We start from the raw sequence: 23,486 nt of genomic DNA, 5'->3' as shown, positions 1-23,486 counted from the left end.
AGCTGAAACCGCCCGGCGACCGACTCGCGCCAAGGCGTCGACCAGTCGCTCCGCGTCCAGCGCGGACCAGCGGCGGGTCGTTCACGCCTCCGGCCGACTCGGTACCGAGAGGGGACCGCTCCGCAGTCCGCCTCGACTCGTTCGACTCGGTCAGGTCGTACGAGAGAGACGTGCGAAACTGGTCTCACCGCTTCTTCGCAGACAACCTATCTGCGCCCAGGTGTCTCGGTGCAACGCCGTGACACCCCGGACGCAGGCCGCAAACGCGGTAGGTTTCGGAGAGGATTTTCGGCCGTACGAGGCAGCTCCCGGCAGCGTCGAGGGCAGCAATGCCCGGGACTAGCTGACGCGGCCCACTGCCGTCCGCCGTCAATCATTTGCATTGCGAGCCGATCGGGTCCGGGCCAGTTCATTCCGGCAGACGACCCGTGAATTCGAGGCGACGTCGGCACTTGAACTGTCGCACGAACGAAATTTGACGCGCGGCGCGCGTTTCTTTTGGCGCGCAACCGCGACTGGGCTAACGCACGCGGCGCCACGCTCACGACTACAGAAAGCCGGTGACAACCGTGATTCTAGCATTTTCATGCAAAATTCACATATATGATTACCCTGAACGGTGAATCACTTGGCTCGTGGGTCGATGAAGAACGCAGCTGATTGCGCGTCAACTTGTGAACTGCAGAACACATAAGCATCGACGTTTCGAACGCACATTGCGGTCCACGGATACAATTCCCGGACCACGCCTGTCTGAGGGTCGTTCAACAACGACAGACTGCTCCGTCGGCAACTTTGCTGCAAAAACCCCCTTTGGGGAATAGCACACTGTGCCTTTGCGAGCGATTGACTGGGCGTTCACCGCCCGTATCGCGCGCCGGTCGCGCGGCGACGGTTCGCGTTACCTCAAACAAACACGTATGTCTCGGTCACGACGCGTCGCCGCAGATCGCGGGGTCGAGCTGTCGCTGCCGTTCGTCACATTCCGGTGCTAGCGATAGTCCAGAGAACGAACGAATTCGGCACGGCGACACACAGACCAATGATCCGCGCGGTCGGTTTGCCGCTCATGTGGAGAAGTTCCGTCCACGTTTCGCCGCGGGGAGCTCTCAAGTCTCCCGTACGGCGGGCGTTTACGGTCGTTTCCGTGGCTCGAACGTATGAAAAATACGTTGTCCTCGGTAGTTTCGACGGTGCTATTCTTGAACGAACGACCGTCGCCGACGATGGACTTGCAATCTTACGACGACCTCAGAGCAGGCGGGACTACCCGCTGAATTTGAGCATATCCGCACATCCGCACCAAGCGGAGGAAAAAAAACTAAGTAGGATTTCCTAAGTAGCAACGAGCGAACAGGAAGCAGCCCAGCACTGAAACCCGCGGTTCTGTCGCCGGAATATGTAGTGTTTTGGAGGATCCACTTATCCCGGGGCGTCAGCCCGCGTCCAAGTCTATCTTGAATAGGGCCACTCACCCGCAGAGGGTGCCAGGCCCGAAGTGACCGGGACGCGCCACGGAAGGATCTCCCCTCAGATTCAGGTTGCTTAAGAGTGCAGCTCCGATTGGGTAGCAAACTTCATCCAAGGCTCAACGCTATAACCACGAGACCGATAGCGAACAAGTAGCGTGAGGAAAAGTTGAAAAGTACTTTGAAGAGAGTTCAAGAGTACGTGAAACCGCGCAGGGGTAATCCCGACAAACCCGGAAGATCGAACGGGAAGATTAATCGTCAGCGACGCAGGCTTCGCCGCGGCTCGTAATGTCGGGACTTTGCGTTCACGGCACTCGGTCGCGGTGCAATGTCCGGCGGCGCCGAGGTGCACTTCTCCCCTAGTAGGACGTCGCGACCCGTTGGGTGTCGGTCTGAGGCCCGGTCGGCTGCCTGTCTCGGCGTTCTCGTCGGGGCAGACCCCCGGTTGCCCGTCCAGCTGCCCGGCGGTACCCGCACGGTATAGAGCCGCATTGAACTGCGTCGGGCCCGCCGCAAGTGCGATCAGCGATTCCCGGTGGTCGGACCTAGCGCCGTCCCCGGGCCTGGCCGGCTGTTGGCTGGCGGTGTCCTCTGGCTGGCTCGTTCGAATTATTAAATACCGGTTGGCGACGCTATTGCTTTGGGTACTTTCAGGACCCATCTTGAAACACGGGCCAAGAAGTCTAACATGTGCGCGAGTCATTGGGACGAGCAAACCTGAAGGCGGAATGAAAGTAAAGGTCAGCTCAGTGCTGACAGAGGGAGGATGGGCCGCGTCACGATGCGGCCCCGCAGTCCTGGGGCGTCTCGTTCTTACTACGTGAAGAGGCGCACCCAGAGCGTACGCGTTGGGACCTGAAAGATGGTGAACCATGCCTGGTCAACACGAAGTCAGGGGAAACCCTGATGAAGGTCCGTAGCGATTCTGACGGGCAAGTCGATCGTAGGAACTGGGTATAGGGGCAAAAGGCTAATCGAAACATCTACTAGCTGGTTTTCTCTGAAGTTTCCCTCAGGATAGCTGGCACTTGCGTACAAAACGTACACGAGTCTCATCCGGTCAAGCGAATGATTAGAAGCTTTGGGGCCGAAACGACCTCAACCTCATCTCAAACTTCCAATGGGTGAGATCTCTGGCTTGCTCGAACTATGAAGCCACGAGATCACGGATCAGAGTGCCAATTGGGCCACTTTTGGTAAGCAGAACTGGCGCTGTGGGATGAACCAAACAACGAGTTAAGTCGCCAAAGTCGACGCTCATGGGATACCATGAAAGGCGTTGGTTGCTTAACGCAGCAGGACAGTGGCCATGGAAGTCGGAATCCGCTACGGAGTGTGTAACAACCCACCTGCCGAAGCAACTTGCCCCGAAAATGGATGGCGCTGAAGCGTCGCGCCTATACTCGGCCGTCAGCGGCATACAAGGCGGCCTAGGCCGTCCTAAAGCACTGACGAATAGGAGGGTCGCGGCGGTGTCCGCAGAAGGGTCTGGGCGTAAGCCTGCCTGGAGCCGCTGTCGGTGAAGATCTTGGTGGTATTAGCAAATACTCCAGCGAGGCCCTGGAGGACTGATGTCGAGAAGACTTCCGTGTGAACAGCTGTTGCACACGATTTAGTCGATCCTAAGTCATAGAAAAATCCGATGACGATGTCGGTGTATTTCTATGCCTGACACGTGCGTCGTGACGCCGGTGATTGTGCGAACGTCGGGCCTCGCTTGGCGTTCCCACGGACGTAGGCGCGCGCGGTTTGAAATGTGACACGCCCGTCGGGCGAAAGGGAATCTGGTTCCTATTCCGGAACCCGGCAGCGGAACCGTTTACAAGTCAGGCACTTGCAAGAGAGTTCCTCGGCGTAACCAAAAAAAACCTGGAGACGCCGTCGGGAGATCCGGAAAGAGTTTTCTTCTCTGTATAAGCGTTCGAGTTCCCTGGAATCCTCTAGCAGGGAGATAGGGTTTGGAACGCGAAGAGCACCGCAGTTGCGGCGGTGTCCGGATCTTCCCCTCGGACCTTGAAAATTCAGGAGAGGGCCACGTGGAGGTCTCGGGCCGGTCGGTACCCATATCCGCAGCAGGTCTCCAAGGTAAAGAGCTCCAGGTCGATAGAAGAATGTAGGTAAAAAAAGTCGGCAAATTTGAGCCGTAACTTCGGAATAAGGATTGCCTCTGAGGATCGCGGCGTGTCGAGCTTGGTCGGGAAGCGGGTTTGGCTGACGTGCCGGACCTGGCCAAGGTGATGGTAATAACTGGTTCCGAGCTTGGTCCAGTGCCTTGGCCTCCCACGAATCCTTCTGGTTGCGAGGCTTTGGCGGCGGTTCGCCGTTGTCGTCGTCCTCTTCGGCCGCCACTTAACGGGTAGCTCAGAACTGGCACGGACTGCTGCAATCCGACTGTCCAATTAAAACAAAGCATCGCGATTGCCCTAGCGGGTGTTGACGCGATGTGGTTTCTGCCCAGTGCTCCGAATTCCAACATCGAGAAATTCAAGCAAGCGCGGGTAAACGGCGGCAGTAACTATGGCTCTCTTGAGTCTAGTTGCTCTCCTTGCCACGAAGGGATGTAGGGAACCAACTCCGCTCTGCAGAGAAGGAGACCCCTCATTCCCAAGTGCCTAGTGTCACCTCCTTGTCGTGTGGGCCGGGCGCCATCGGACGTGCTCCAATGGGTGGCTAACGACACAGGCTATTTGGGCTCCAGGAGTGTGCAGCCCACACAAACGGCCAGCCGGTTTTCTCGTTTTCTGGAGACCCCTTATCAAAGCCGGGGGCATAGAGGACTGATAAGCCTCGAACAGCTTTCAGGCTTGCTACCTGGAAGTTGGCTTTTCGCTAGCACCAAATAAACAAAGAAGTGTGTCGGGGCTATTTCCCGACTGCCGGTCGCTGCCTCGGACAACCGGCCTAGCGAGCCAAGGGAGGGCTGTGTCTAACTGCCCGAATCCGCCCGCCCGAAACAATGACAATTCCCCTGAGGAGAACGAGCATCAGTTCTCTTGCCAACAATGCTCGCGGACATTTACATCTTCCCGCGGGCTATCTAATCACATGCGAATCCATAATCGACAGCAAGCTCAGCAAACATCATCTGCTGAATCACAGCCCTTAACACCAGCTGTGGACCCTGCAGCATCATCATCTGCTACACAGGGTCAATTTGTCTGTGAAGATTGCGCCCCCCCCCCCCCAGTCGCCTTTTCAACAAAGATTGGTCTCGGGCAACATAGGAGATACTGTCATCCTGATTCCACGAATGCCGAGATCAATATTGGGCGTGTGCGTAAAGGGTACTCATCTGAAGAGCTGAGAATGGCGGCTTCCGAGGAAGCATATCTCGTCAAGCATGGCAAGAATCGTCTGGGAAATAGGGTCCGATTCATCAACGTTTATATGGCACAATTCTTCCCGAACAGGAATACCGACGGGGTGAAGAATGCCAGAAAGACCAAGATTTATCGAGATCTTGTTGCTCAATACGTGAGTCAGCTCAACGAGGGTGAAACCCCTGAGTCGCCCACTCCTGGTTCTTCGCCAGGAAGAACACCTCCAGAGTCCCCTGCCAGAACATCAGCTGCACCGATCCCCGAGGAGCCCCCGCCACCAGACCCAAGAGACAGATATAAGGAGGCCATCACATCATTACTGGTCAAAATTGCTGAGGATGAATCTCTTCAAGATCATCCCTTAGCGTCCTTGGGTCTCGACCTTATCAACGGTCGTGATATCTTTTTAGAGATGATCTCGTGGCTTCGGACCTCACTCAGGCCTAAGGTCCGAACTAAGGCTTCTCGAAGGGGTCGCAGATGCTCTAAACGCCCGTTCAACCGTAATGCCAAGCCGAGTGCCTGGAGATCAAGGCGCAGGGAATATGCTCGAATGCAAGACCTGTTCAAGAAGATCATGAGCAGAGCCGCCAAGGCTGTATTGGATGGTGAGGATGAGGCAACACTACCTAACCTCGAGGAGATGTTTGATTTCTGGAAACCAGTCTTCGAACATCCCTCTGTCCCCGTCCAACAACATCCTGTCCTGCCTGAACATCAGCAGAAGACATCTTTGGCGAACCCGATCACCATCCGGGAAGTTAATTCGATTAACGTTCCCTGCAGCTCGGCCCCTGGCATAGATGGCATAACACCAGCCATCTGGAGACAATGTCCTGCCTTGTGCCGTGCACTCTTGTATAACATGGTCCTCTATAGCGGATCTTTCCCTCCTGACGTTCTCGCAAGTAGGACGGTTTTCGTCCCCAAGAAGGCGAAAGCTACCAAGCCTTCTGACGTCAGGCCCATCAGTATAGCTTCGGTTGTAGTGAGACAGCTACACAAGATCCTAACTGCTCGCATGATAGCTGCCGGATTGATCGACGAGAGGCAACGTTGCCTCGAGGATGGGTGTGCCGAAAACATATCCATCCTGGCCTCTACCATCAATCACGCCAGGAGTAACCGTCGTGAACTTCACATGGTTTCTCTCGACGTTGCGAAGGCATTCGATTATGTCAGTCATCAGGCAATAACATCTGCCCTCACGGAGGCTGGTGTGCCTCAAGTCTTGGTGGATTATATTAGAACCTCCTATGAGAAGTCCACGACCATCTTGGAAGTCGGGAAGCGGAAGTCTGAGAGAATCGTTGTGAGCAGGGGTGTGCGGCAGGGAGACCCAATAAGTACCGCCATCTTCTCATTGGTAAATGACAGGATATTGCGCTCGATTCCGACTACTGTCGGATATGAATTGGCACCTAACCACATGGTTAATGGGGTTGCATTCGCGGACGATATAGTCTTGCTGACGGGATCCGTGAGTGGTATGACGGCCACGCTGAACGCAGTAGAAGAGACAGCTAGAAAACAGGGGCTCGCGTTCAATCCTTCTAAATGCGTTGCCACCTCCATTGTACCATCAGGACGAGATAAAAAGGTTAAAGTCCTTACTGAGCCTCAGTTTGCTCTCCAGGATGGAAGTCCTATTCGTCAGCTGCGTCCAGTTGATGAGTGGCGCTACTCAGGAATAAATTTCAGCCCGGTAGGCATTAAGAAGGCATCTCCGTCCTTGGAGGCTGAGCTTCAGCGCATTACGCGAGCTCCTCTGAAACCACAACAGCGCCTCAAGATCTTGCGCTGCTATCTGGTTACCAGGTTTTACCATCTCCTGGTCCTGTCTGGATGTACCTTGAAAGTCCTCCGTCATCTTGACTTTCAAGTGAGAGCTGCTGTTCGGCGTTGGCTCCGCCTGCCCAAGGATATCCCCATCGCCTACGTTCACGCGAGTTGCAGGGACGGCGGACTTGGCATACCATTTTTTGCCACTACCATCCCTGGCCTTTTACTGAGCCGACTTGAACAAAGTTACTTGAACAAAGTTACTTGAACAAATGAAGGATTCGTCCTTTAAATCCGCGAGGATTGCGTATGGGTCGGTTTGGGTCCAAAAGAAGATCGAGTGGGCCCGTGGAGTCTTGAACTGTAATGGTGAGAGACTCAATAGCTCAGAACATCGAGCTAAGTATTGGGCCAGGTGTCTATACGAACGTGTAGACGGGATGGAGTTGAGAGACTGTGGCAGAACATCAGCCTCCACCAAGTTGATTGATGCGGGTGCTTTGGGTGTACCTGGAAGGGATTACATTTAATACCACCATGTACGCATCAACAGTCTTCCAACAAAAGTCCGTACGTCGAGAGGTCAAAGGCCTGTGTACACCAACATCAAGTGCTGAGCAGGCTGCGACTCCACAGAGACTGCCGCACATGTCATCCAATCCTGCTCCCGTACCCACGGGGGTAAAGTCAAGCGGCATGACGCAGTCTGCAAGACTTTGGCCGATCATATGCGATCGCGGAAGATGAGGGTACATGTGGAACCCCATCCTCGAACGTCGGTAGGGCTGAGAAAGCCTGATATTCTTGTGGCAGACGGAGCCAGAGGCTTCATTGTAGATGCGCAAATTGTTAGCGGTGCCGTGCCGCTAGATGACAGTCATAAGAGGAAGGTTGAGAAGTATGACTCCCTTCCTATCATAAGCGAAGCTGCCAAGGTTCTCCAAGTTGAACCATCCGCCGTGACTGTCTTGCGCTGCACCCTTTCTTGGCGGGGTGTATGGAGCGGCACTTCCGCTGACACTTTAAGATCTAATTTGCGCATCCCTCTGGGGCTCCTTTGTGGCATTACTACCAGGGTGATACAAGGGTCCCACACAAATTGGACCCGCTGGAATCAAATGACATCGAGAATTCCAGCAGAGCGCGCGGGGATTGGGTAGGGAGATTTGGCCATTCCCTATCAACCTGGGTAACCTGCACCCCACCATCTAATACGGCAGCAGGCAATTAAGCCGTTCCACTTAACATCTGGCGGAAGAGTGAGGAGTTTTAGTGAGTATGCCCGTTGAATAGGGAGAATCTCACACTGTTCGGGCTCGTTGCCCGTTCGTTTTTAGAAGATTTCTCCTAACGGAAAAAAAAAAAAAAAAAAAAAATCTCCTTGGTGAGCGCCTTTAGCCTAGGAGCCCAAGTGCCAACTATACACCTTCTCGTGGTGAGAGTCGGGCAACGCTAGTGGAAACGCTGGCTACCGAGTTTTGTGGCTATGTACGGGCCTTGGAGCTACCAACCCTCTGGCACAAGAAAGCAGGTCCAATACAAACAAGAAACGCGCGAAAGGCGCAAATTGCCCGCCGGTTCACAGACCCCGCTGTGACTGCGGCGAAACCAGATCAGTCATCCTCAGCCGAGCCTGGGAATAAAGAAGAGGCCATCAACGTCGTTTTTCTGGATGTCTACGAGGTTTTAGCAAAATGACTGGTCTCGGTGTCCACGAGCAGCATGGTCATCGTGATTGGTATGATGAACAACAAGCGGCAGAGGTAACGAAGAACGATAGATGGTCGGAGGAAGAGACGAATATGATGGCCAGGAAAGAAGCAGAACTTATCCTGTAAGAAGAGAAGGTAATCAACATTGATCAAAAACTGGCAAAGGTATTTTATGGAAGGCCATCGGATGCCATTAAGAGCCATCAAAGGCGACCTAGTTATAAGAAGAGAGTGAAGAAATACTTGGATCTGCTGCAACCGGAAAATCAATTCGAGAGCTCCGGAGAGGCATACGATAGTGTGGACGAGCCCGAGGATGAGCAGACGGATGATAAAATCCAGGAGTTCCTGCTCAGCCATCCTTCTCTGGTCGGAGAAGGCTGGCGGATTGAAACACTTGATTCCATCTACAGCCAAGTTGTACATAGAACTCGAGCGGAGATAGTTACCGAGCTGGGTCTATTCCTGGCAGTAGTATTTCCTGAGAAGATCAAAAAGAACATCGTGAGTGAGGATCAAAGTATAGAAAGGGGCGAAGAACATATACCCAGAAAAAAGATGAGACGGGCAGAATACGCCAGAGTCCAAGACCTTTGTAAGTAAGCGCCAAGTAGATGTGTCAAGCGCATCCTGACAGACCAACGGGAACAAGATACCGGGGTTGATCAAAATAGAATGGAGCCTTACTGGAAAGCTGTTTTCAGTAAGTGCACCGGTCTAGCACCAAACCTACCTGGACCTGACGAGAACCTACAACACCTATGGAACCTGGTCAAGGATAAGGAAGTCCAGAGAGCCTACCCACCGACAAAGACCTCGGCGGGTCCAGATAGGATTTCAGCGAGAGACCTGCAGAGTGTATCACCGACGATATTAGCAAGGCTGTTTAATCTGTTCATATGGTGCCGCTGTCTACCAGAACAGCTCTGTCTATCAAGGACAGTGCTTATAGCAAAAAAGAAGGGGGCGTCTGATCCTAGCGACTTTTGCCCGATTTCAAGATCATTGGTGATCACGCGGACATTCCATAAGGTACTCGCAAATCGGCTAAAGACGGTCGAAATAGACGACCGGCAAAGAGGCTTCTGTAATACTGACGGATGCGTGGACAACACGATGCTGCTCGACCTTGTGCTTCGCTACCACCGGAAGAAACACAGAAAGGTCTTTCTGGCCTCCCTCGATATGTAAAAGGCTTTCGACTCGGTCACGTTCGATACGCTTGAAGAAGTTCTCAACACCAAAGGCGTGCGGGCCCATGATGGAGTACACCGCGAGACTCTATGACAAGAGTAAAATCATTCTACAGCATGGTGGATGGAAATCGGGAAGACTCCACACAACGTGTGGCGTCAAGCAGGGAGATCCCATGTCACCGTATTTATTTAACTTTATCATAGATGAAATGATAAAAAGAATACCCGAGGAGATTGGCGTCGAGATGGATAGAATTAGAGTAAGCTTACTTGCATTCGCTGATGACATCATACTGGTCGCATCAACTGCAGGGGGTATGAAAACCCTGCTAGACAATGTCACTGAGTTTCTGTACTCCTGTGGTCTCGAGGCAAATGCGAATGAGTGTCTGACGGTGGCGATTAAAACTGTGCCAAAAGAAAAGAAAACCTTTGTGGAAGAAGCTCTTTCAAAATACGAGGGGTCACCGTACCGGCTCTCAAACAAACCGAAGAGTGAAGATACTTGGGCATTTTCTTCACGCCCGAAGGCAGATCAGCAGCCAAAACTCGTAAGCAAATGGTTGAAGACCTGGTTAAGCTCTCAAAGGCCCCGTTGAAACCACAACAGCGCCTATGGGCTCTCCGATCGATGATAATACCATCAGCAATGAACCAACTTACGATGGGTGTTACAACTACAGGTTACTTACGATCCATAGATTAAAGAGTTCGCGCGGATGTCCGCAGGTGGTTACATCTCCCACATGACTGCCCAAACGCCTATATCAACGCAAACATCAAGGACGGCGGCCTCGGTTTGCCATCGGTACGGTGGAAAGCCCCAGCGGATAGATGGCACCGGCTTCACAGCCTCACTAGGTCAGACTATGTAGTCGGAACCGCAGTCGGCGGATATCTAAAACAGAAAATGAAGGCTGCTGAAGAAAGAATATGCTTTGAAGGGAAAGCTCTCAAAACAGCTGAGCAAATCGATGGATTCTGGGCTGAAGTATTAAATGCCTCAGTGGATGGCAAAGCGCTGAAGGACTCACGCATGGTTGGAGAGCAGCATAAATGGATGTCTAGCATGAGCAACTTTCTTAGTGGAAAGGATTTTGTAAATTGTTGCAAGGCTCGAATAAACGCCTTGCCAATACGATCTCGGACAGCTCGAGGAAGGAAAAAAGATAGAACATGGAGAGAAGGGTGTGGTCAGATCAAAATCCTCAACCACATTGTGCAACACTGTCACCGTGCAAACTTAGCCAGAATACAGGGACATGATGCTATAGTCAAATACCTGGTAAAAAGGCTCAGAAGATCAGGGTACGAAGTCACTGAAGAACCACATTTCCAAACCACTAAAGGTCTTCGTAAGCCGGACATCCTAGCAACACTGGGACACATGTCTCTAGTCGTGGACGCCCAAGTGAGAAACGAGCGGATGAATTTGGAAAAATCAGACTGGGACAAGATCAAGAAGTATGCAGACATCCTGGAAATCATAGAGGAAATATAGAAAAGATACGAAGCCAGAACAGTACTTACTTTGGCGGCAACCTTGAATTGCAGGGGAGTATGGAGCAAAAGATTTGCCCATCAGCCTCCGACGAGAGGGTTAATCGGAAAAAAGGACATCAGCATCATTTCAACGAGAGTTGTGAACAGAACCATTGCGGCGTGTCACATGTTCAACTCGACATCAATAACACCTGGAAAAAGACAGAGAGAAAGAGAAGGAATTGGTTTACATCTGGAAAGAAAGAAGACAAGTTACGTAATTTGCCAAGATGTAATAACGAAAGAAAGGATTCGATGTGCGAAGACTGATCCGGGGAAAATAAAAAGCTGCACCGGTTTCTCGGATAAACCGGGCATAATGTTATTTATTCACCTTTGGTACCTGTGAATATTTTGAATAAAATAAAAAAAAAGAATAGCCAAATGCCTTGTCATCTAATAAGTGACGCGCATGAATGGATTAACGAGATTCCTACTGTCCCTATCTACTATATAGCGATACCACTGTCAAGGGAACGGGCCTGGAAAAATTAGCGGGGAAAGAAGATCCTGTTGAGCTTGACTCTAGTCTGGCACTGTAAGGAGACATGAGAGGTGTAGCATGAGTGGAAGGTGGCAACATCGCCGGTGAAATACCACTACTTTCATCGTTTCTTTACTTACTCGTTAAGGCGGAGCGCGTGCGTCGAGGACTTTTGTCCCGGCTGTCACGTTGTTCTGGAGCCAAGCGTGTAAGAGTGGGGTGAGGCTTCGGCCGATCGTCGATCATACTCCCGCGTGATCCAATTCAAGGACACTGCGAGGCAAGGAGTTTGACTGGGGCGGTATATCTGTCAAAGAATAACGCAGGTGTCCTAAGGCCGGCTCAGCGAGGACAGAAACCGCGCGTAGAGCAAAAGGGCAAAAGCTGGCTTGATCTCGACGTTCAGTACGCATATAGACTGCGAAAGCACGGCCTATCGATCCTTTTGGCTTGAAGAGTTTTCGGCAAGAGGTGTCAGAAAAATTACTACAGGGATAACTGCCTTGTCGCGGCCGAGCGTTCATAGTGACGTCGCTTTTTGATCCTTTGATGTGGGCTCTTCCTATCCTAGCAAAGCAGGGTTCGCCAAGCGTTGGATTGTTCACCCACCAATAGGGAACGTGAGCTGAGTTTGGACCGTCGTGAGAAAGGTTAGTTTTACCCTACTGATGGCTCGTCATTGCGATAGTAATCCTGCTCAGTACAAGAGGAACCGCAGGTTCGGACATTTGGTTTACGCACTCGGTTGAGCGGCCGGTGGTGCGAAGCTACCATCGGTGGGATTATGCCTGAACGCCTCTAAGGCCGTATCCTCTCTAGTCAAAGGGAGCAACGATATTTCGAGGAGTCTCGTGGGTCGAAAGGCTCAAAACAATGTGACTTTACTACGTGGCCGGTCCGTGGACTGGTCGTCGCACGAGCTCTGTTTGCCGGGCGGGGTCTTTGGCCTCCGTCGGGACCTTCCGGCTCGTCGGTCTGGCCTTGAACGGTCGATCATGGGTCATCCAGTTCGATGTCGAGACTCAGAATCGTCTGTAGACGACTTAGGTACCTGGCGGGGTGTTGTACTCGGTAGAGAAATTACCACGCTGCGATCTGTTGAGACTCAGCACTTGGCTTGGAGATTCGTCTTGTCGGTTAGATGAAGCCCGAATGCTTGTGTTTGCAGAGCTGGCTCGACGCCGGTCACGAGACGCGTCGCTCGTCCTATGTCGGACGAGTCGCATGCGGACCGGCGCGGCCGTGCTCTACTCGCCGAGCGTGTGCGATGGCAATGTGAGTGCGGGGACTGAGAAAAGAAACTTTTCTCCCGTACCTGTTGCCACTCGAGATATACGCAGCTCGGATGGCCAGTCAGCGAACGCAAGGCCGACAAGCGACCGGAGGGACCCGTGGACCCCCTCGGTACGTCGCGGGATTCGGGGACGGTATAGGCCGTCATTCTTCTGATCATACGTCGACCGTCTGTTGCGGCTCTTGCAACTTAAGGGAGCTTTCCAGTGTGAAATTTTCAAAAAATCGATTTTTTTTTTTTTGCTTTATCGAATAGTATACACTCTTCCGAATATTCCCTGAAAATTTCATGCCGAAATTCAGATTATTTCGGTTACTGTACAGCATTTTTTGGAAGAAGGCAACGGAGCGCTACAGCTGCCGCGTCGGCCGTCTGCCCGTGCGACTGTTATTTCTATTGTCTCGTTCCTACCTGCATGTACATGAACTTGGCTCGCCAATTGTCGAAAATGTGAATTCGGACTATTGCATAATTTGCCGTTAATTAGCCGTAAATTAGTCGCGCGACTTATTTTTTTGTCGCACTCAATTTTCAAAAAAAAAGCGGATCGCGTGCTAATTTTTCAAAAACTCAGCCCCAAAGGACGTATTCTGCGGCAAGCAGATAGTAGAAATCGCTACGCAGTGTGCTGTGTGCACCTTCAATGAAGGTTACGACCCAATTTTAAAAATTTTGAAGACGATGTGATGCACGATAGGGCCGAGCGCCGCAGATTTCGCCGCTAAGTACAAGAATGCGCGCATCATCCAAGCAAACCGCCAGGCGTCCCTGGATAGCAAAGAGGCGAGGACAGCTCGTCGGACTAAACAATCCATTGAGCACGATCTTTTCGAAGAAGCAGAAGGGATATTGTACGGACCTGGCATCGCTGATTGACCGTAAGTAAACGATTTACCTAACATTTCCTCACTTGAAACTTTGAACGCGTTTTTCTCGAAACAGCATTTTTCAAAACGGTGTCCAACTTGGAGGGCAGAGTTTTAAAGCTATCGAGTTGAATTTTTTACACAATATTCTTAACGTCATTGTTTATCGTGCTATGGAAGCTTTTTTTTTTTTTTTGACATCTTCCTATTTTTTTGTAAAAAAAACTGCCAAAAAAAATGCTAAAATCGATACTTTTTGTTCAAACTGGCGCCATTTTTGCAAAAAAAAAAAAAAAGAAAAAAGCTTCCATAGCACGAAAGCCAATTATATACCGATCAATAATCTTTTTGTGTTTTTTGTTTCAGATCAAAATTGTGACCCCCAACGTGGACACCACATCCAAGTGCATTTTCTGCAACAATTGTTTCATCATTTTTATAGATATTAATTAATAAATAAATCGATCTTTAAAAAATTGTTTTGTATTCTTCAATACCTAATTAATATACAAAAAAAAAACCAGACCGATTAGATTATTTTTTCTTTAAAAAAAAAAATCGCGAAAAACAGCGATTTTTCGGGCTGTCACACTGGAAAGCTCCCTTAAAGAGAAAAAGCTGGATCTTGTGGGTGCGCAAAAAAAAAAACGAATCTTGCGGTTGAGGAGAGAGAGATATATATACAAATAAAAGTAAACTCACGTTATCTAACTTCAACTAAACTTGTATATTCTTTCGATAAATATTGTACAAAACGTTCCCTAATCATAGTTATAAAAATTACTTGTTTCAACAAAAGTGGCGCGGAGCGCGAAGCTGCTGCGGCGACGCCAGGAGCGAGAGTGATGAACTTGACTTGAGCGCGTAAGCGTCCAAAATGAGTATCGCGCGCGACTCGCGTAGTACAATTTTAATGCGCGAAAATATGAAATATATAAATCAAGGCAATCGGCCGAAACATTCCGCCCACTACGAATGGCGTTTATGACATTCGTCTTACAATGTATAATAATAAAACTTTAAACATTTGTGATTACAAAAAAACTTGAACAATTGTAAATAACGTAGTGACGAAGTCATCAATATTTGTACATAAAATAAAGCCTTTTAGTGTAAAAATCGTATAACAGATATTTGATCGATAACAAGTTAAAAATCAATCGTTAATTGACAACATTTGTATAAAAAATTGTAAATGTAAATATAATTTTAGTTACTTTAAGCAACAACTCGCGAAATTAATTGAATTTCCCTAAGCTAATACAATAAGTTTTTCAGTCTTGAAATTTTTATCTGGAAAATTATCTGTTCATTCTTGAAAACAATTGAATGGAACGTGGTGTTGCTCATGCTGCCCACTATGACAGCTCAAGCCGGGGGTGGCAAGTTTTCTTGGACCTCGGTGTTGATAGGCAGACGCACCAAGCTGTTGAGTGCCCTGGTGTATTCTTTGGTGGCAGTTTTGATCACGGCTACACGACTGAGACCGTCTTTCCCCAGGTGCAGTCGAACGATGCGAGCAAGTGGCCATTTTGATGGCGGAAGCTGGTCGTCCTTGAACAAGACAAGGTCGCCAACCTTGTGAACTACGTTCGGGTACAGCCACTTAGAACGTTGCTGCATCTGTGACAGGAATTCAGACTTCCAGCGTTTCCAGAAGTAATTTCTCATGAGAGAAAGTAAGTGCCATCTAGTATGGGGAGAAACAGATTCATTTGTCTGATCAAAAGGTTCTGGAACTGACGTCAGAGCAGCAGCAATTAAGAAGTGGCCAGGCGTAAGAGCGGCCAGGTCTTCAGGGTTGGAACTGAGAGGGCTGAGTGGCCTTGAGTTCAGGCACGACTCAATGGTGCAGCTGAGTGTATAAAACTCTTCAAAGGTCAACTTGTTGTTACCAATAACTTTGTACAGATGTTTTTTGAAGGAGCGCACGTTAGTTTCCCATAAGCCTTCAAAGTGAGGCGCGCGAGGAGGAATGTACGACACCATCTTTTGCAATGCTTGCAGCTACTTCCTCGCTGAAAGCAGAGGTTTCGCAAAACAACAGATACAATTCCTCGTCGGCACCCTTGAAGGTGGTACCATTGTCGGAATACATGAAGAGAGGCAAACCACGACGAGCAACAAATCGACGAAAAGCTGCGAGAAAAGCTTCAGAAGTAAGACTCGAAACTATCTCGATGTGCACCGCGCGAGTTACCATGCAGATAAAAATTGCTACGTATGCTTTATACGCTTTCTGTCCTCGACCAGGGGCACAGCGTATCCAAAATGGACCTGCATAGTCAACTTCGGTATAGGTAAAAGGTCGAGATGGTCTTGTACGTACAGCAGGCAAAGGGGCCATTTGCTGTTGAATTACCGCTCCACCATACCGAGCACATTTGACGCAATCATGGACAACTTTTCGAATAAAATTGCGACCTGTGACTAGCCAGAACTTTCGATTAAGATGACTTTGGATGACTGTCGGACCGCCATGAAGAGTCTTTTTATGAGCTTGAGCAACAAGAAGTTTTGCGATATGGTTGTTTGTTGGCAATATTATTGGGTGTTTTTCCTCATCAGTGAGATAGGAATTTTGAAGTCGACCTCCAACATGCAACAGACCATCACTTTTTAACTCTGGCGACAATCTAAGAATGATACTATCAGGTGCAATTTTTTGACCTTGTTTTAGACTTTGAAGTTCGGCCGAGAAGAAGGCCTTTTGCGGAATTTTCATTAAATAAGTAAGTCCAACCTTAAGTTCTGAAGCGCAGACACCTCCAACTCGTCGTTTGGATCGCTCTAATTTAGAATTTGCTCGCCAGCGATGAATGTATGACAGAATACGCACCAGTTTGTCAATTGACGAAAACTTTTCAGTCCAAGCCATAAGATCTGATTCTTGTGACACAAAAACATGTGACTCATCTGGAGAACTTTCCTCCTGAGTCGTAAATTGTTCTGTGGTTTTTGGCCATTCAGAAGAAGGTTTTGTAAGCCACGTTGGACCGTGCCACCACAAGAAAGAGTCTTTAAGTTCAGATGGTTTTAGACCTCGCGTAGGTAGGTCAGCTGGGTTTTCTAAAGTAGATACGTAACCCCATTGAGTATCGGCTGGCAGAGAAGAGGTGATGAAACTTACTCTGTTTGCAATGAAAGTTTTCCATCGTGATGGATGTGATAGTAGCCAGGCAAGAACTACTTTAGAATCGCTCCAGCAGAAAATTCGAAATGGATTTCGCTTTAGATGCTTTAAAATGTATAAGAGAAACTTTACGAGCAGAGCAGCGGCGCAAAGTTCAAGCTTTGGTATACTAATCACCTTTATTGGTGCAACTTTCGATTTTGAAACCAACAGCTTTGAACTAAACGTCTGCCCTGATGGTGTGACGACATAAATAGCAGCTGCGTAAGCACGTTTAGATGCATCGCAGAAGCAGTGTAGGTCCCACCCCGAAAATGAATTAGTTCCAAGCCATCTTGGAATTTTTATTTTCTCTAAATCCAACAGTTCTTTGTGAAAGATTGTCCAGGCTTCCTGAATTTCGGGAGGAACAGGATTGTCCCATCCAAGTTTTTTAAGCCAAAGATTTTGAAGTAAGATTTTTCCTCTCGTAACTACAGGACTTAAGTAGCCAATTAATAATTTAGAAATTTCCGAGAGAAGAAATCGTTTTGTGATGACTTTTGGCAAAGAAGAAGTTGAAACTTTAAAATTAAAAGCATCTTCAGAAGGTAGCCACCTGAGCCCAAGAGTCGATACGACTTCTTGCTCCTGAAGAACGTTAATAGCAAGGTTTGGCTCAGGAGACTTTACACTTCGAAGAACTTCGACGCGGTTGGAAGCCCACTTACCGACTTCCATGCCAGCAGAAGAAAGTAATTGAACCAATTGCTTACGTGATTCACAGGCACCTTCTACAGTGTCTTCTCCAATGTAAAAGTCATCGGCGTACCTATTTTGACGTAAGGCTTCAGCAGCTTTGGGGTATTGAGACTCTCCGTCGTCAGCAAGCTGGAGCATGCAAGCGTTGGCTTGAAAAGGGGCGCAGCCTTCGCCATATGTGACGGTGTTGAGTCGATAAATTTTGAGATCATCGTTGAATGATGGACGCCAAACTATCCTTTGATAGTCTCGATCCTCTGGATGCACTAAAAATTGACGAAACATTTTAACTACATCGCAAGTGAGTACAATTGGAAAAAATGACCATCGCAGAATAATAATGAGGACATCCTCTTGTAATTTTGGCCCAATATGTAAGTAGGAATTTAATGATCTACCATTAGAATAACGTTGTGATCCATTAAACACAACTCGAATTTTCGAGAGCTTAAAAACACAATGATGTGGAATATAACCGGAAATTGGATTTGTTGCCTCATCCTCTGGAACTACCTCCATGTGTCTTAAATCAGAGTATTCCTGCATGAAAGTTGAGTATGCTTCTCCCACCTGTGGGTTCTTTTTGAAGCGTCGAATCTGACGATTGGGACAAGTTTCTGCTACTGCCTTGGAGTCAGGCAAGGTCGGAGCCTCCTTGAATGGAAGCCGAAGAACGAAACGACCTTGTTCGTTCCTCGTATGCGTCTTCTTGAAGTGGTCGTAGCACGCCTCCTCGTCTGGTGAAAGATGAACAGCAGGAGGAACTTCTTCTAGTTCCCAGAATTTTGTGAGAGCTTGCGAAAGCTCTGATGCCTCTGCAGTTGCGGTCACAGTGCGCAGAACCTTGGTGCGTGAGCTGGCCTTCGAAAAAGCTTGTTCAGCTCCGATGACGACCCATCCGAAGATTGTTTCCAGAGCTGCAGGCTGGGCTGGTAGGCCTTTCTTGATGCGATTGCGTAAGATCGCAGCGAAGACTTCGGTGTTGAGAATGCAATCGACACGACCAGGAACATTGAAGGCAGGGTCGGCCAGTTTCAAACCCTTGAGATGATGCCACGTTGCCGTGGAGATGTGCTGATTTGGAGTGGTGCCAGCCACCTTTTTGAGTATCAGCCCGGTAACAGCCAATGAAAAGTCTGGAAACGGATCAGAGTATAAGTAAGCTGTAGCAAGAGCATCAGCCACAGAGGTTGTTTGGTCGCCAACGCCGTAGCAAATGACTGAAGTTTGTTGACGATGAAGTGACAAAGTCTGCACCATGTGCTCGCTGAAAAAGCAGTCTTCTGAGCATGTATCCAGAAGTGCTCGAACTTCCATTCGATGGCCTTGAGGTGACCGGAAGGTGAGGATACCTGTAGCTAAAAATCCTTTTCTCCTCACAAATACTGAAGCAGGTGAGGGCATGCATTGGTCCACATGCCCCATGGTGCAGTAAGTCGACGATTGATCCGAAGAATTACCAGCACGTCCGTCCTTGGCAGGCGGTTGAGTACTTTTATTTGGGCGTGAGTTATCCTTCTCCATGGTTGAATAAACTTCATGAAGTTGTGAATGATGCTTGTTGCCACATTTGCGGCATCTACCTTTGACCCAGCACTTTTCTATTGGATGTGAATTTAAACAGTTAGAACACAAGTTGTTTTTCTCAATAAACTGTAACTTGTCTGAGCACGAAAGTGCGAGAAATACTGAGCAATACGTTACAAAATGTGGACCTTGACAATACGAACAGATAGCAGGAGGTCTATTTTGCTCACCCCTTTTTGTTGAATTATTAAAATACGATACCGTTGATGAAGGTTTTCCATGTTTTTTATACGGCCGTTGCTTCGATGTATCGATGTTGTTCGTATTTGGCGGCTTAGCTGGAGCTTTCTCGAGACTTGAGTGAGCCAACTCCAAAGAACGAATCCGCTCCTTCAGGAAAGTTTCTAACTGTTTGAATGTAGGGAAATTGCCAAGCTTCTCCGTAGAAATATACTTGATCCAATCCAATCGAGTGAGTTCAGAAATCTTGGTAGTGATGAAGAATATAATCACATCGTCCCATTGTTTGACTAATCTACCTAGAGCGGTGAAGCTGCTGATGCTTTCTGAAACTGTACTTAGCAATCCGCTAAGGTGTGCTGCTGATTCCTTGCTGGATGAAGGCATGTTGACTAGAGTTTTCATTTGCAGGCGGAATTGTAGGGGTGGATTATCAAATTTTTGGCACAGCGTTTCCCATGCCGTTGTAAAGTTGTCTCCGATCACGCTGATGGTTTGTATCGGACGTCTTGCTTCATCTCCTAAGGAATTCATCAATCGTTGAAGTTTGATAACTGGAGCCATGCTTGCTTCGTTGATCACTAATGCAGTGAATTGCTCCTTGTAAGTTTGCCATTCTTTCTAAACTCCGTTGAAAGTTGGTAGTTTAATTGCTTCATATGAGGTTTGAACCACACTTTGCTGTAGCGTAGCCTGAGGTTCAGTAACCGTAGGTTGTGTAACCGTAGATGCAGGAGATTTTGTGAACTCCTTGATTTTTCCCAACATAAAAGCCTTCGTGTCAATGTACCAGCTCAAAGCTTCATCCGAAACCCCTTTTGCAAAATAGTCCAACTCCTTGTTGCTGGTTGCAGCTCTCTGTAGAATAAGATCATTGTCCGAAAACATTTTCCAATTTTTCTCCAGTAGATCGAGGCGAACTTCCCATTGGTGCTCGTTGAATAAGGCTGATGCTGTTGTATCCTTGATGATGGTGTGTGAAGCCCCAATGGTTTTGTACAAGGTAGCTTGATCTGCTAGAAGAGTGCTTGCTTCCTCTGGAGTCATCTTGATTGTAGTAAGAACTGAATGTGAGGTTAGGTTGCTTGACGTAGTCAAGCAGTGCTTGTGTACGTAACCTCTTGTAGCGTTTCAAGTGAAACGGAGGTGTTTGTCTCCGTGTGAAGTGAGCGCCTGTGCTGCGTCAAGCTGTCCACGGCAGCCGATGAGGGTTTTGGAGCTCGCTGCGCCGCGCGACGACGTCGGTGGACTCCGGAAGGCAGCGAGCGCTTGGTGCGCCGCGCTGCGATGTCTGCTCCGAAGAGATCGCTCGCTTGATGTTCTGCGGGGCGCCGCCTGCTCCAGCAGGAGCGTCTGCTTGAGAACTGCTCTGCGCCACGGTAGCTGCTGCCGTTGTTGAAGTGCGGCGAGCTACGCCTCGGCGGGAAAAAGCGATGCCGGTACTGACGAAGAGCAGAAAAGTGGAGCTGATGTCAGGTTGCAGCTCGCGGCTGCGGAGCTCCGGCTTCCGCTCTTTGTTGGTGGCTCCGCCGTTGCGCTGCTCGGTGGCCACCGCGACTCTCTCGGCGCCCAAGATGGTGGACTGGGAGCAGCCTAGACGGCACTTCGGGTCTTGCTCCAAGCGGAAGTCTCGACGGCCGGCGACTTGATGATGACGTCACGGCGTCGGTTTGAGATGATTCAAGATGGAGTCGTACTACTCGTAACGGTTTTTGCAGATACGAGTTGTATGGATTTTTGGCACTTTTGCACACTTCACAGATGCAACTTATTTTTATGATTTTTCAGTTTACACTTGATTTGCAGAAGCTAGACATGAGTGAGTCGTATCTTTAAAGTTATATTTTTTTTTTTTGTAGATTAGGTTAACGAAAGAAATGATGCACTTGAACTTTTCGGAGCACTTTCTCTCTCTCTCTCTCACTTCGAGAATTTTGTAAGATAAAGTCTCACTCCGAGATTTTGTGAAATACAGCGTTTTTTACGCACCTGTATGAATCCGGCTCGAAGGACCATAAAATGTTGCGGCTCTTGCAACTTGAAGAGAAAAAGCTGGATCTTGTGGGTGCGCAAAAAAAAAAAAAACGAATCTTGCGGTTGCGGAGAGAGAGATACATATACAAATAAAAGTAAACTCACGTTATTTAACTTCAACTAAACTTGTATATTCTTTCGATAAATATTGTACAAAACGTTCCCTAATCATAGTTATAAAAATTACTTGTTTCAACAAAAGTGGCGCGGAGCGCGAAGCTGCTGCGGCGACGCCAGGAGCGAGAGTGATGAACTTGACTTGAGCGCGTAAGCGTCTAAAATGAGTATCGCGCGCGACTCGCGTAGTACAATTTTAATGCGCGAAAATATAAAATATATAAATCAAGGCAATCGGCCGAAACACGTCGGTTGTCGTCCTCAATCCTTGTAACGAGCGCCCCATATTTACACTGAATATATCATCATATACCATTTGAATAATTATTATTATCGCTCCAGAGACGATGAAGCATAGCTTTAAATTCATATGTAAATCCATAAAATATTCATTATAAAACAGTTCGTGGCACAACCAAAGCGCAACGGCGTAGTTGACGGTCAGCAACGTCAGCGTCTCCGCGCCCGCCAGATCCCGGGTGTAATCAACACCGGGATAAGGCGAGCGCGAGATTACGCGCTTCAAGGATGACCGTCGCAGGCCGAGCCTTTGTTCCAAAATTGTGAATTCATCAAAAATCTCGCTCGCTGCCCGACGCTCCAAGGGGTTTCAGACGAGCGAGCGAAGTCAGTCCCGTTAGAGACAGGATCAAGCCAACGTTAACGGAAACAGGCTTCTTCAAAGCTGTCGAGTAAAGAGTTATCAGTCTTAGAGTCACCGACGAATAGAGAGTGAATTCCCCTAATTCTACACGCGGTGTTCGAAGCGTCTCGCCTCGCGACGTCAGCCGTTCGAAGTTAGACTTCAAGTGTAGAAAGCTATGCCACGAACTTAATCAAGTTGTGTAGTCTTAATTGAATGTGATTGATTGATTGATTGAATAAATTCATTAAGGCTATGGGGTACAACCCCATACAGCCCAGTCAGATAGTACATTAGCAATATTATTTGTAATTTACATAATATAAGATTTATACATGGAGTGGAAAAAATATCTTCAAATTTAACGAGAGATCTTACATGCTAAGTTGAACAATTTTATAATTTTATAATTTTAAGTATAATCCTAAGTATAACATCTTTGTTTATTTTTAGATATCAGCAGATTTCTTAATTTCGGTAAGCATAGTAACATAGTAATAGAAACAGTCTCTAGAGTATACATATCACAAAGTATTTTATATTTGGTTACAATTTCATTTAATAACTAAAACTAAGTGACACAACTTATGCCAAAAAAGGTACTGCTACATATTTAAAAGATGAGTTAAGACACTGTCGTGTGGTAGCGGGTTCAGTATCAAGTTTGGGTCTTGCTCCAACCTAAAACGCCACCGATCAACTTCAGTCTTAACGAGTTTTGTAAGCACTTCTGATTTAAAGCCACTAAGACGTTGAAGGTCAAACATGATGTTGCGATCTGCCAAGGAGTTTATAAAACGCGACGCAACATAGTGAAACGAGTTATCAAGCTTCTTATATCGTGCCACATTTATCAATAATGGCGCGGGAGGATAACGTGGTGCAACACGTCTCTGCTCAGCGTCAGCCCTTAGTTTGAAAAGATCAAATAGATACGTAGGTTTTTTTGAAGAAATCACAGTGTAGGCTAGAGTAGCAATAATGCATAATCGTCTATTCTCAACAGTGAGCCAACCAAGGGACAAACGATATGGCGTTATTGGCGTTTGCCAAGGGATATAAACTTGAACAAATCGAATACAGGTATTCATAAGACGATGAAGCTTTAAGTTTTGTGCTTGTGTTAAATCGTTGTATACCGCTGCTGCATAGTCAAAGTGAGGAAAAATAAGAGATTCTACAAGGCGTTTTCTAAGAGATCGTGTAAGTGCATGCCTATGAAATCGCAGGGAATAAAGCGCCCCATGAACACGACTAGAAATCTGACTAATATGCTTGTCCCAGTTTAAGGTTGAGGAGAGTTGAACTCCGAGATCAGTTACATGACTAGAGTAGTCTGAAGCGACACCATTAATTACAAATCTTGGAAGTGCGGAAAAATCA

The 23,486-nt window shown here is 48.1% G+C and overlaps 1 protein-coding gene and 1 non-coding gene across 2 annotated transcripts; one reads left to right on the top strand and one right to left on the bottom strand.

Annotated features, from left to right (window-relative positions):
• Positions 1-608: 608 nt before the first annotated feature.
• LOC124181748 lies at positions 609-763 on the top strand. Its single transcript, XR_006870559.1, has one exon. It is a non-coding gene; the product is annotated as a 5.8S ribosomal RNA (ribosomal RNA).
• Positions 764-15,036: 14,273 nt separating this feature from the next.
• LOC124179877 lies at positions 15,037-19,873 on the bottom strand. Its single transcript, XM_046564726.1, has 3 exons — positions 19,300-19,873; positions 15,998-19,143; positions 15,037-15,291 (listed from the first exon to the last, which is right to left on the bottom strand). The coding sequence occupies exons 1-3, from the start codon at positions 19,871-19,873 to the stop codon at positions 15,037-15,039; spliced, it is 3,975 nt and encodes a 1,324-aa protein (XP_046420682.1).
• Between the last annotated feature and the right edge of the window lie 3,613 nt (positions 19,874-23,486).

This window comes from Neodiprion fabricii, chromosome 4, assembly GCF_021155785.1.
Source record: "Neodiprion fabricii isolate iyNeoFabr1 chromosome 4, iyNeoFabr1.1, whole genome shotgun sequence".
NCBI lineage: Eukaryota > Metazoa > Arthropoda > Insecta > Hymenoptera > Diprionidae > Neodiprion > Neodiprion fabricii.
This window is presented reverse-complemented; position numbering and strand designations above follow the sequence as displayed.